Source organism: Rhamphochromis sp. 'chilingali', assembly GCF_963969265.1.
Source record: "Rhamphochromis sp. 'chilingali' genome assembly, chromosome: 21".
NCBI classification, from domain to species: Eukaryota; Metazoa; Chordata; class Actinopteri; order Cichliformes; family Cichlidae; genus Rhamphochromis; species Rhamphochromis sp. 'chilingali'.
This window is the reverse complement of record NC_137949.1, coordinates 15,477,819-15,491,876: the sequence shown is the minus strand read 5'-3', so window position 1 is coordinate 15,491,876 and position 14,058 is coordinate 15,477,819. Positions and strand designations below refer to the sequence as shown.

At 40.8% G+C, this 14,058-nt stretch overlaps 1 protein-coding gene across 2 annotated transcripts in view; it reads right to left on the bottom strand.

Annotated features, from left to right (window-relative positions):
• The window catches only part of sobpa (sine oculis binding protein homolog a), a 60,661-nt gene extending 46,603 nt beyond the window's left edge, over positions 1 to 14,058 (bottom strand). For both annotated transcript variants that reach the window (XM_080871722.1, XM_080871723.1), the window contains exon 1: positions 13,751 to 14,058. In XM_080871722.1, the coding sequence (XP_080727848.1) occupies positions 13,751 to 13,846 (96 nt within the window). In that variant the 5' untranslated portion in view covers positions 13,847 to 14,058. The remainder of the gene's footprint in view (positions 1 to 13,750) is intronic.

Genomic DNA, 14,058 nt, shown 5'->3' with positions numbered 1-14,058 from the left:
GCAGGGCACTATTGTGTTAAACGCTGTGTTAAACGAGCAAATGGATTCCTTTAAAATGCACTGACTTCAGTATTCGAAACTTTGGCTAATCCAAGACTGAAACAATAGACAAAGAACAACAACAAACAACATAGACAAAGGAGATTCTCTGTGCATTCCCAAGTGCTGGACAAACACAAACTAAGTCAATTAATACAGCAGAAAATAACACTTCACAGTTAATGTCCAGTCCAGTAAATGATATAAGTTGCATCTTGTGACATAGTGTCACCCAACTTGATTTGAGCATAGCAATAAAGTTCTAACAGTCACCGCAGACATAGCAAATTGTGATGTAATTCAGGGAGAGTGTGAATATGAATATATAAAACTCAATGCAGGTGAAACATTAAAAAGTATTTCCTCCATAACATCCTCTCACAACACAGTCAATAAGCACTATACTCAAAACAAAATCATAACCCCGCTAATGCATACAGCCCATTATCACCATGCACCTCTCAGCTGGAACGGTCCCAGAAGCGTCTGATCACTGAACCGTAAACTATTGTAAATGGTTCAGCTTTCAATTGACTCTAAACATGGATGAAAATGTTCTTCCTTTAGAAACAGACTTCAGCAGTGACCGAGAATAAAGCCGCCATAATTCTTTGGACTTGGCGATAAGATATTAGTCACAGGTCACTAAACTATCAGCATAGAGGGAACGCTGGCACTTTGAAGGGATTATTTCCAAATAGTGAGGGTAATGCATTCATATGTTCTCATAACAATAAAAACTTTAAGTTCAAAGTTTAAAGTACTGTGAGGTGCACTGCCACATGCTCAATCAGAGGTGCTGGTTCATTATTTAATGGTCAGTTGCAATTTTTCTGTATATGATTTCATCATGGCAGCAGGCGTCACTCATTAATCACTACAACAAGCAGTTAAATGTCAATTACAAACAGCTCCTATCGATACGACACAGCAAGGGCGATCATGTCAGGGTGAATCAGTGCCACCCAGCACATCTGACATTCACAGCCAGCCTTAATTCACATTATGCACAATTGTTACCAACATGGATGAAAAAAAATGCAGCAGCTAGTGCGATTAGTGCATTTAACTTAACATTACTTTCTTATGAGGTAACTCTACTTTTAATAATAACAATATTATTTAAGAAGCACGTGTAAATAGGGAGGCTGACAGATAAGCAAAAGTGGAATAATGCCAGAATAATTAATAAATACCATTAAAAGAATAAAAGCAATACAGTAATTATAGCAGAAAAATGCTCAAATAATTTAAAAATAAGAGCTGATAAAAGACAAGTCAAACAAAGCTTTAAAAAATTTTTTGATAAGTGATATAAAGGAAGTCATGGAGCTTTATCTCCTCAGGCAGGTGGTTCAAAAAGCTGAGGGGCGTGATGGCGAAAGGTCACCTTTAGATTTGGAAAGGTCATAAGGGTCACTGCTAAGGATTTAATAATCAGTACTTTGTTTTCTTCTCGAGTAATGAGAATATTAATGATAAAGTTTAAGTCTAAACTAAGGAGTGTTGCAATCATTATTTTAGTTCATTTGTTTAGATGTTTGTTGGATGGGAATGTAGTTTATGGGAAAATTAGGCTACTAACTGTGCGGTGTATGGGTCACAGCCTGAGCTCTGTTTTTGTCCACGTATACATTCATATTAAAATGAATAACTGTCTTTTCTACATTATATATCTTAGTATAATGCATGAAATGTCTTGTGAGTTTGTTTATTTGTCCTCCTCCATGATCAGGAGCTCAGCTACCAATTAGCATCATCGTGCTGCCTTGAATCTTTTGCATTTATGCAGCTGTGGTTTAAAAGCATCATATCAACAGGCCAAACAATACTGCAGTGTTGGCATCTACTATTGAAGTTCATGTGACTTGTAATAAAACTTGTCTGTCTTGAGTTCATTTTAATGACCTTTTTAAGGTCACTATGTTGCTTTTTAAACCACCTGTGCAAAACCAAGAAAAGAAATGCTTTGATATGGAAGATTTGGCGCACACAGATCTGGAAAACACATTCAGACTCGATACAAAGCTGTACATGAAAGGCTCACGTGGAATAAAAATGCACTTGAATAACATCTGACTTCCAACAGCCTGTGGTGGTGTAGAAAGATGAGGTATCAGCTCATTGCAGCTCATTGGTTCGTGTTGACCAGCCTATGCTGACCTGTGTTGTTTCACACCAAAGTAATCAGACAGAGAAAGTTAGGCAAGTCCAGATTTATCCGGAGAGAGTAGCATGGAGGCAGCTCTGCAGCATCAATTTGTGTTTTTTTGTGGGTGATAAAGTGACCGTATCCAAGGGTAGAATTTAATTTGGGAAAGAAAATGAATCTGGAGGATCTCGGTGGAGGTAGGGTGGTGTACTTTCACAATAAAATACCCTGTACAGCTCTTGAAAAGAAAAGAAAGAGTCTGCTTTGATGGCTTCTGACACAGTGTGGCCTGGTGTGCATGGAGCTGCAGAAAACAGGTAGATGCATCGGCTTAATTACTTAATACAAACTCAATCACCAATGATAACTGCAGTTTGAATACTGCTTACAGTGGTGTTATATGTATTATATCATGGGAAAAAACAAGTGGGAATGAGCTCTCACACACACAACATTCACTGTAGCATGCATATTTGAGACACTGTGGCACACACAGGAGTGACAGAGGCAGATTTTCTCCTGCTTCATCAGCACATTTGGGCCATTTCTAAGCATTTTATGGAGAAATTCATAATGTGTTGTATTTGTACCACAGAGTAGTAGCACCACTCTTGGCTCAGTTTTACCTCAGTTTGGCTGTGTTCACACAGAGCCTATAGTTTTTCTGCAGTGCTGTGCAAGAAGACCTGTGTGGCAGTTAAAAGAAGCCAAAATGTAGGGATGGCTTTATTAATGAAGAATGACAGTATTTATCGATCTGTCTGTTATTAAATACCGCTGTGGTGGGGTGGTCAGTGGGTAGTGCGTGGCACAAAGGTGCAGGGCACAGTTTAAATCAATAACAGGTGAAGTCAAAGCACAACATCCATGTGCATGCCATACCTGCAGGCCTAGCATGCAAGCACATGTGAGCGCACATCTGGAGCTCTGTGTGCGTCAAGGTTAGACAGCATCACCATCAACAATGAAAGGATTTGCAGTGATTATTTACAGTAATTAAAGTCTAATCCAAACATTCATAATCGCAGCCTGCATTTTTTTTTTTTTTTTTTTTTTTTTGCCACAGAGCTTTTTAAAAATGGTGGTTAAAGCAGTGAAGGCTGTTAATGAGGACAGCTCATGTGTGCAGATGTAACGACGCTAATGCTTGAACAATGATGAGTGACAGCAGTGCTTTTTCTGCCTGAAGGTTCCTGGGAGTCAGATTTAGTACTGCGTCCTGAGCAGAGCTAAAGTTAGGTGCTGACAGCTAAATACATAACCTTGTTGTCACCCACTAAGACACGCTGTGAACACATTCCACATCCGTTAAATAGTCACAATTTCGCCTCCTGAAGTTTTAACTAAACATGTTTTATTAATTTCTTAATTTGTATTCCCCAACCAGCTGGTGAGAAGTTGCTGGCTGTAGCTAGGTGAAATTGGTCACATGTTTGGATGAAAGAAATCTGAAAGAGTATGGCGCAATCCTGAAACACAGAATATTCACCTTACTGCTGCAACAGACATTTTAAAAGGAGCAGCTCCTTTAAGCAAGCATTTTCATGTGATACGTTTCGGTTTCACTATCACTTAGTGAGTAGTTGGAAGATATTTGCAGAAAAATCTGTCTTCCATGTAATCTGCTAGCAACTAGGGGTGGGTTTTTATAATCGATTCATCGATTAAAATCGATTCTGGCTTGGATAACGTAAAATCGATTCATTAAAATCCTGAATCGATTTTTTTAATATAAATTTATTTTGCCCGAAATGCCAGAATCTCTGGTGACATCTCACAAAATTTCAAGAACCACCAAACAGTTAAAACAGTAAATGAGAGCAGGTACACGGATTCTGCACATAGACTTAAACACACAGCGCGACCTGCGGATCAGAATCAGTTAGATGTCGCCTTTCTCACGGTCGGGGCTGAAAGCCGACAGCTCGCTGATTCTGATCTGTCGGCGGGTCCACGCTTTGTGTTCACGCCCTTTATGAGCCGATTCTAAAGCTGTTAGTTTGATCTCTCTCCAAACAATATTGACCGAACCAGCAGCAAAAGAAGATCCAAACGCTTCACATAAACATCGTCATGTATTCACTCTGACTTTTACTGTTTTGCTTCCACCGCGATGCACAGCTCTCTCTCTCTCTCTCTGTACTTCAAGAACAGTTTCCCTTTCTTCATTATTCGCTTGCTTGTTACGCACAAGTCTACTGTTGCTTACAGCGCTGTCAGCCGCTGTTTTTTTCCCTTTTACATTCTTCCGAAAAGAAAACCTCATTTCTGCTGTTCAATACTGAACAAATTTAAACTTTTTAAAATTATTCAAAATGCAAAACGCTGTGTCTCTAATAAAACCGCTGTAACTTCAGAGGTAATGTTCATATGTTGATTAATGGTTTTCTTTCGTTTTTGATGTACTGCAGAATATTTTATAAAATCCCAGGCCAGGAAAATCACCTTCATGTTTTTCTGTGTTTTATCTTCAGCTACTTTGACACAAAGGCATCTGCTGTGACGCTCACACCTGTGATAAAGTCTTGCGTGTGTCAGCTTCCTTTTTATTGATACAAAAATATGTAAATGTACTGATCTGAATTATAATATTTCTGACTGTCAAAATTTCCCAGATTTAAATCGAATCGAATCGAATTAAATCGAATTAAATCGAATCGTGGATCGAATCGATTCGGGACCTTGTGAATCGGAATTGAATCGATTCTAGAAATCAGTGATGATACCCAGCCCTACTAGCAACCAAAGCAATCGCAAGGATTTCAGTTTCAGTTTAGGACCATACACCTATACACACATATACACCATATACCAACGTATACTTCTTAGTGACCAGTTTCACCTAGTGACTCCCAGCAACCACTTGCATACTAATAGGGGAATACACATTTCTCTAAAGCAACTGGTGTTTGTCAGGGGGTTGCTGAGCAGTCCTGAGTGACTTGGGACAAACACTAGCAACCATGGCTAGCAAGATGTACCTATTCTATGTATGGATGCATGCCTCAGATACGTATAAAAATAATCTAATGTTAATTTTAAGACACAGAAAATACAAATAAAATACAAGCCACCTGTCAAAGTAGCTATTCTCCTACTAGTGTGAAGTCTTAATAAACCTTTACAGAATTTAAAAGGGTGATATTTTTTTTAAATATTACAATTTTTAAAAATTAGCTACACAAACTCAAAGCTGTGCTACAACATGCCTACGACAGAGTATTATTTTTAAAATAATGTCTGTTTTTTTGAACATTAAGAAGTCTATAATATTCCAGTAAAATTCTAAAAATAAAATTAAAAAGCTGTAAACCAGCCCACTATGGCCTCTTTAAAATTATGGGAATAATTAATAAAACCTTAATGGAGAGGAAGATTTATGGGCAACTTACATAACAATAACCTGAAAAGAGGAAGAGTGCTGACAGACTCGAAGCGCACAAATTGGCAGGCACAAGTGCAGCAATTAGCCCAACTGCAAGGATGAAACCTCGGGAGGAACAAAATCACCCAGGAGAAAATCCTCCTTTTGAACAAACGAGATGGAGCATAACCCAAGCTGAATGTACTCCTGAGTAAACGGATGTAGCTGTAAAATAACCACATCACCAAGACAAAAACACAGCATCTCTCTGTGTCTCCCTTTCCTTCCTACCATCCTGTCCTCTAAGTCACCCCACTACTTCGAGAAAGGGGGAGCGTTATTAAGAGGGGAACCTAATCCCTGTTGGCGGCTCATCAAAGCAGCGGCACCAACTTTGGCTCCGCATGTGCCGGAGAGCAAGAGGCAGAAGGGCAGCTGCAGGTATCTGTATGTTACACTGGATGTATAGCCTTTTTATCTGGTTCATAATGGACAAAATCTCTGTTTATCTGCTGTAATAAGCACAAAGGCTTCCGAGAGCCTTGGACAAAACTGAGGTCAAAGTGTGTTTCCTGCTGATTTCCTGATTTTGGCTGATCTCAAGAAAGTTCATATCTCATTCTGAGGAGTCAAACTTGCACATTACTCCCTCCCTTGCATAAATCTTGGACTTCCCTGTCAGTTCATTTTCTCTAGTTTTGCATCAACAGATGTTGTTTACACGGCTTATCTTTACCCAGCATTTGGACTTGGTTTTGATGGTGGTTGCCAATGCTGTAAAACGATAAAGGTAAAAAAATGAACTTTTAAAGGAGGCTCTAAGAACCATGATGGTCTCCAGTTTTTGCAGTGCAGACAGAGAAATAAAGGCGATTCTACCTTCAGCCTAAAGTCCCTGCAAAATCTTTTTCCCAAAGCTTTTGTGAATGCCTGTGATGTTACCAATTGCTGAAGTCTTTGCTCATAATCAGAGGAAATTGGTGTTTCTCTAAGGTGGATTCTCTTTTACAGCCTTTAAAAAAACCTTATAACTTATAATGCCTTGCAGACAACCTGCTGAGGGATATTACTATAAACTACTCACTGGTGAAGTAAAACAATGGATTCATTTTAAAGAAGCTCTTCACTGGAAAAAATGACTAACTGCATGTGTTTTGCCTCATGTTTTGAGTTATTCAGAGGGGACGGTGCCTCCCTGGAAAGCCTGGTCAAGAACAAGTTTTCTGGACTTCGTGCATCTTTCCAATGGGATCATCAAACACGAAAGCAGCAGGAGGTTCTGCAACAGTGCTGTGAAACTGGGCTAGCTCCACAGAGCAAACACAGCAACCCGACATAATGAATGCAGAACTGAAGGTAAAAGCCAGTTAGAAGACTACCTCTGATCAGTTAGAACACTACCTCTGACTGAGTGGGAAAACGCAAAAGAATAAGGTGGATTATCTGTTTAAAGGAACTTATTGTTAAAATTCCAATGTTTAAATAAACTATAGCAATACTAAAACAACCACTATTACTTTATTTTTACATTGTGCGGAAGACCTATCAATCGAAGCTGAACAAGGACCAGCAGGTACTTTCAAGTAATATCGATTTGTACAAGCAGAAGATGCAGTGAGAAAATTCACATAATAAGAAAAACACATCTGGTTTGATCCCGGGAGGAGACACAAACCCTGTTTGGTCTTGCCTTCACTAAGGGCGTGTGGCATTAAAACAACTATGCCGAATCAAAGATGTGGAGTGACCCACTGTGGCGACCCTCCGTGAATGATGGAGCAGCTGAAAGTAGCATTATCTATTCCCTTTAACCTTCTGGTAGTTAAAGTTTTCCTCAAAATTTGGTGATGGAAATGACAAAAAGTACCTTTAAATTTCCTCAGCACACCCTTTCAGCCCGACTTAACAAGCCCTGTGGATGTCTCAGAGTCTCGGGACCTTCACACGACATCGACCTTGAAATATGTTTTTTTTTCATGCTGACTGATGGTAAGACAGAACATTCATCACTGTGTTGGTTTCTCCATGCAATGGTGAAGAGGTGAAGTGAAAGCTACAACTTTACTTGCTGTTACCCATGTGCTCTTTTGTCAGTGAAGCAGTAAAGAGAAAGAACGACAGCAGGGACTGACTGCTGGCTCTAGAACTGCGGTTTCAAAAAGCCATGAAATGACCAAAGATAATTATACGCTGTATTTAAAAACAAAAGAAGAAATAGAATAACCCTTCTTTTACAGTGAGGCTTGAATTCATACCAAAAAAAGTTGAGTTGGTCTGCTACGACCAGTACACGAGTGGCTAATGTCAGCCCACTGTGGACAGGAACAGACGCTAAAGCTGACTTACTGAATCGGTTTGTTGACTTGCAGGCTTTCAGATTTAAGCATTTATCATTATCCTGATTTAAAATGCCTGCAATGCTGCGGAAAAAATGATGTATGTATGTAAAATGTATCTCCACTATTATGGACTTTATCTCCTTATAATCCAGAAACAGCCATTCTAGGCTACTTGCAACCTCTAGAAGCTAAGTCACTGGAAAACCTGATAAATCCAGTTTGGAATGATCACTGATATTCTTGTTGCTCTTGTAGGAACAGACCAAGGGCAGTAAATGAAAATTACCCCATAAGTCTAAAGCTGGCTCATTTACAGGTATTTTTCTGTTAATCTATGAGCTCTGTCGCTTTCAAGTAAACAAAGAAATGAGAAATGTAACAAAAACATAGATTTAAACGGATACAGCCAGCCTTCCATGATTCATTGGGGGGATTATAACACTAAATGTCTTTGTATATACAGTATAAATACAACACCTATGAAGCACGCTTGCTTTTTTTATCCTTCTCTGCTAACATGTGATGGGTGGAGAACTAAGTACTCCAAGTACTAAGTACTCTAAGAAGTAAGTATTGCTTGTGTTTGCTGACTGCCTCTCTAATTCAAGCTCTTCGCCTTTACTTTTCTCCTAAAATGGTTTATTTATGGTCTACATTTATTTTATTTCAAAGGTACTGTGCGTGTTAATTAATGTGAGCAGTGAAGTCGGGTTATGCAAATATAGGACAATTTTCACCTACAGTCACAGGCAGGTAGATGGCATTTATAGACAATTAAAGAAAACTGAAGATGCAAAACCCTCTGAGCACAGATGAGAGCAGGAAGCATGAGAGTGATAAAACAAAGACAAAGCCATATAGTGTATTAAGGAAACATTAAAGATAAATTATGAAAACTCACAAATAGGCACAATAGTACATAAACATAGACTGTTTGTAAACGCAGTGACTTACAGCGACAGCACCTCTACTGAGCTGTCAGAGCAGACGCTACTGTTTGCCATCTCTAACACTGAGAGGCCACTACATTACTGCAGACACCTTCATCCAGTGCAATCTAATACTTCAGGACTGTATTTATGAAGCTTATCATATGCAGTTGACAATCCATCAAAGAGGTGTTGAAGCATCTACAGGGTCACTGTGACCCTGTAGATGTGGATTTGAGCGTTTTTAAAGGTTATTTCTTATATGCCCGTCAAGTTGCAACATAGAGGGCTTAAAAAATGAAGCCAAAAAAAACGTGTGAAAAATTCAAGTTCCTCAAATGCCCACTTGAGGTTGACTCACCCTTAGACTTGAATATTTTATTTTATTGAGGCTTAGATTATACTCAATTCCTGACAAGACACGGACCGCTGGACTGCCTAGGGCTCATGCTTAGCTGGTGCATTGTAATGTAAATTCTCCACGGATGAGTCTGAGAAGTCATGCAGACACGTGCACCAACCCTCATGCTTACTCTTTTATGTCACTTAGACCAGCGGTCCCTAACCCCCGGGCCATAGACCAGTTCTGGTCCGTGAGTCGTTGGTACCGGGCCGTGAGAGTTGAGGCTTGGGTGCGAAATTTATGGTTTTCAGGGTTTTTCTCAGTTTATATTGTTATTTTTCATTGTTTTTATCGTTAACTCGGTTTCCTTGGGTCTTTTCCCATGTGTTATGGATAAATCTTCTTCTGTTTGGTACCGGTACTGGTTTTATTTATCCGCGACACCCTAAAGGCCGGTCCGTGAAAATATTGTTGGACATAAAATGGTCCGTGGTACAAAAAAGGCTGGGAACCGCTGACTTAGACCCAAGAGGACTCACGGACAGCAAACATTTAATCCCAGTTTAAAAATTTAATTGATGCAGATGATAAGACCAACAGGTAAATGCTAGGCTAATTTGAGAGAGGTGCAATTAAACGTATCAATGGGCACTCTAATGAGTCAGTGCAACTGCTTTTAGTAAGTTAAATTGTAGTGCTTATTAGCAAGTGTGCATTGCATACGGGTGGTACCTTGCTCGCCAAGCTTGCCAGCATTAGCAAATAGTCGACCCTCTCGTTCAAATATAGTTACTAAAGAATAACATGGTGACAAACTGGTGACACGGCGGCTATTTCTATCTTTTATATACAGTCTATAGTCATGGATTTTTATGGCTTCACTGTCTGAGTTGCAGTTCCAAATGTTTTTGTAAATCCTTGCCATTTCTGATGTCCTCTTTGTGCTCTACAGGTTATGGGTCACACAGTATGTTTATGATGTTTAAGTGTATTTATCTATACCAGAGGTGGGCAATTCATTTTCCAAAGGCCACCAATAAGCGGAACTTAGTTCTGCTCAATATTAATTTTAGTTCTCTAGAAGCCTACTGGTGTGGCCTATTGTTTCTCATGTGGCCCCTTGGGAAAATTAATTGCCTACCCCAGATCGATACAGTCAATAATTGGAAACCATCTGCAGTAAAATACCCTTTTCACAGGGACTCTTACAAGCTTTCACTTAAATCTGCAGGATAATTAGCAGCTTATTGATGACCTACTCCTGATACTTTCGCCTCACAAGCTGACACTTCTCTGTCACAAGTTCAGCAGCTGACCCTGCTTCTGCCTGTCTTCCCCCTTGTTTCCCCTCCAGTAAGACCCAAACATGGCCAGTAGGGCTTGTGGTAATGATGATGGTGGAAACTGGATACCTTGCGGGTGGAAACCAGAGCAGGACACAATACACCATGATAAAATTCCTGAATCCACGCGCCAAGTTTCCTCTTTGCCTCCTCCTTCCTCTCCACTTTTCCACTCCCATGCTCCCTCTCCTCTGCTTTCATTTCCCTTTACTTTCCTTGATATGTGATACAGCGGAGACGCTCGGGTTACAGTTTTTACAGCTCAGCCAGCCCAGTGCTGTATACATTCCTTTCTCCCCTGTTTCTTACCCCACTCTCCAGCGTTTCATATCCCCTCCAAGCCCACTCCTCCTTCTCCTAGATTACTCACCGAGGCTTATTTTACCATGGCGCACATTAAGCAGCCAGATGAAGGAAACACTGTCAGACTGTTTAGTTTTTCAGAGGAGTATGATCCCTCAAAAGGGCACATTGTGTGCCTCACTCTCTCCTTCTGTGTTTTCCTCCAGCTTTGGTTTGTATTATTGAAGATGAGGGAATCTTAAGAGGAGACGGGAACAAATCAGGTCTGTTTTTGTTCTGAACAGAAGAACCTAAAAGTTTTCTGCAGAAAATCAATACTTTTAAACTCAGGACTTGGTGTTCTGAAGGAGGCAACCATCATGCAACTCTGCAGCATAATATTAATTAACTGCAGCTCTGCAGGGAGCATCAGAAAGCTGAATCCAGGTTTTGCATATGCCAAATTACACTTATTAATCATGGTATTTAAAGTGAAGGCTGCACGCAGGTGGAACTTTCTACCACTGGATCAGTGTCTTAAATTAATTGTGTATAGACAACAGCTTGTGTGATGTAATGAGAGTTGAAATCCAAGGTTGTGTAAGGAGCTGCAATCGAACTTGTTTAGCCTTTTAAAGGTGTTTTGACACCTTAACCACATCTGCTACTCCCTTTAGTAGCTTCCCCTGGTATTGATGGAGATATTGGAGTTGTCACGAGGCGGCATCACTTTTCCCTCCACACCATCGGCACAGCTCTACAGTGTATCCACTGCACTGCCGTACGCATTTATTGTCATATCTTAAAATCCACAAGCTGCTGACAGCTTTATTTGCTCACATATTCAAAATTTAAAAAATAAAAGTGATGACAAATTAAGCTGCTGCCATTCAAATGAGATGTTTAACGGGCATGACACCTCTCCAAAACATACAAGAGATGTCAATTCTGCTGAATCCTGAATGATGACCCGTGTCACAAAATCTGTCATCTAACAGCAAAACACAGACCTGCAAATAAAACATCATTTCTGACTGATGACTGGCATCATATAATTACTTGGTCAAAGTGATAAATTATCAGATGAGACATTCAGTGTGATTTTTTTTTTTTAATTTGTGTCTTTTGCGAATAGATTTTTAGCCTGATAGCTGACGTCTGAAATAATGACAGAACTGACAAAAATCAAACCTAGACTTGTGCTACAGAATTTGACAGGAAGACACCTCCTTCTGCCTAAAAGGCAGCTGGGAAACATTGGGCACATTTTAAAAGCTCCTCTGAGAACACCTTTAGTACTAGAACTAGGGAAATTTCTCCATGGAGAAAACCCTGCCTGACACACACCCCACCCACCCACCCACCTCCACCACCACCACCACAACCCTGCATCCCTCCCTTCTGCCATCAGGACCAGACAGAGAGAAAGAAAGAGAGAGAGAGAGAAGAGAGAGAGAGAGAGAGAGAGAGAGAGAGAGAGTGAGAAAGATGGGTTAACTTTATTCTTCCTGAGAAAATGGGTCTCATTTCATCACAAAAAAATGTGCATTCAATTAAAATTCTGTTACAGCGTGGACTCTCCTTCCTCTAGGCTTACAATGAATTTTATCTGACAAACAAGGACTCTGAGAATTAAAAGTGAAGGCATGCATCTGTTCAAGCAAATGCTGGCAATAATAGTAGATTGCACTGGTTTGAAGTTGTGCAAAATTATTACAGTTTACTGCTCCATTCTTATGCATCTTTGACAGCTGCTTTGTTATCAGTAAAGTGCACATTACCCTCTTTGTACAGTTAAAAATAATAACAAATAAATAAGTGAAGCAGTGACACGTGAACGCGGGGGTATTTTGGAGGGGTCTACATACAAAAAAGCTCTTTTTTATTTATTTATTTTTATTCCAGGGTTGTTTCAGGACTCGCTCAACGCCAGCACCCTCGCATCTCCTCTGACAACCTAAGAAAAAAATTTTACAATTGCCGCAGTTATTCTCGGTGTGATCACCTGCACATTCATCCCATAACCGTGAAAACACCGAGTGCTTCTGCGTCTCCGGCCAGATGTGTACAAACAATGAGGAGATGTAGACAAAGCGGACACGCAGCCTGCCTCTGTCACACACACAGACGCCACGAGCACTTTCTTTTCTTTTCTTTTTTTTTGCTCCATAATGAACCACACGGAGCTCGCGGCTCAAATATCACAATGTGTACCGAGCGAAGAAAAAAATAGAAAACACAGGAATAGAAACAACGTGTGTTTGAATGTCGACGGGGGAGAATCGTGCAGGTCGATCCCGGGAGACAATGTGCTCTTGTCGGGTGCGTAAAGCTCACAGACGCACATCTGGATCACACGCCTCTGGGCAGCTGGTCAACACACTAGCAAAAGCACACACACAAACGCAGGCATACAAAAACATCTCCAGTCAGAGACAAACCCACAAAAGCATCGCGGGGAAACCAGTGTTCCCCCATTGATTTACACTAATTATGCACATTGGCCGCTCTCCCCTGCGCTGTAGTGTAGCAGTATTAATAGTAATAGTAGAAGCTCTGTTGACGCCTTCACTGACGCACTGGATTTTCCATTAACTCTGGGTGAGCCATGAAAGGCAGGGCACACAAACGGATAGATTATGCCATGAATTGAAGCGACAGTATTCCTCCACTGACTCAAAACTTAATAGTAGAGGAGTAGCTGTGAATGGGTGCCGCATCCATTGTGCAAGGCGGTATTGGCAGGCTGCGCTTAGAGCCTGGCGTTCAGCGTGGATGTGACAATAGAACTTGGATAAATCAAAACATCATAAATTAAAGTTTCACTATCACGCAGCCAATTGCACTTCAGTGCATCGTATTTTCTTTCACTGCCTGGCTAGTGCTTCAACACACATGCACGCTCCTCACAGCCACTCCACGCGTAATCACATGCAGCTGGGCACAGATCCCCCTTTACCTTCATCTCTTCATTTATTTCCCTTTTCACTGGGTGAGCTGGTTTTCGGCTTCTTTTATTTTCCGGAGGTCTGCCCTCTTTTTCCATCTCTGCCATGTTTTCTCTGTGATACTTCTGTCAATATTTGCGGTGAGGAGGGGAGAGGAGGGGTTGAGAGAGGCAGCTGTTTACAGTCGCCAGACGGCGGGTGTCTTGCAGCTTTTCAGCGGCCCGTGTGACGCTGGTGATGCCGCCGAGGGCTTGCGGTGCCCGGCTAAGTCAGCCATCTTCTGCCCGTATCCTCCACGGTCCGTGCGCCAGTGGTGAGC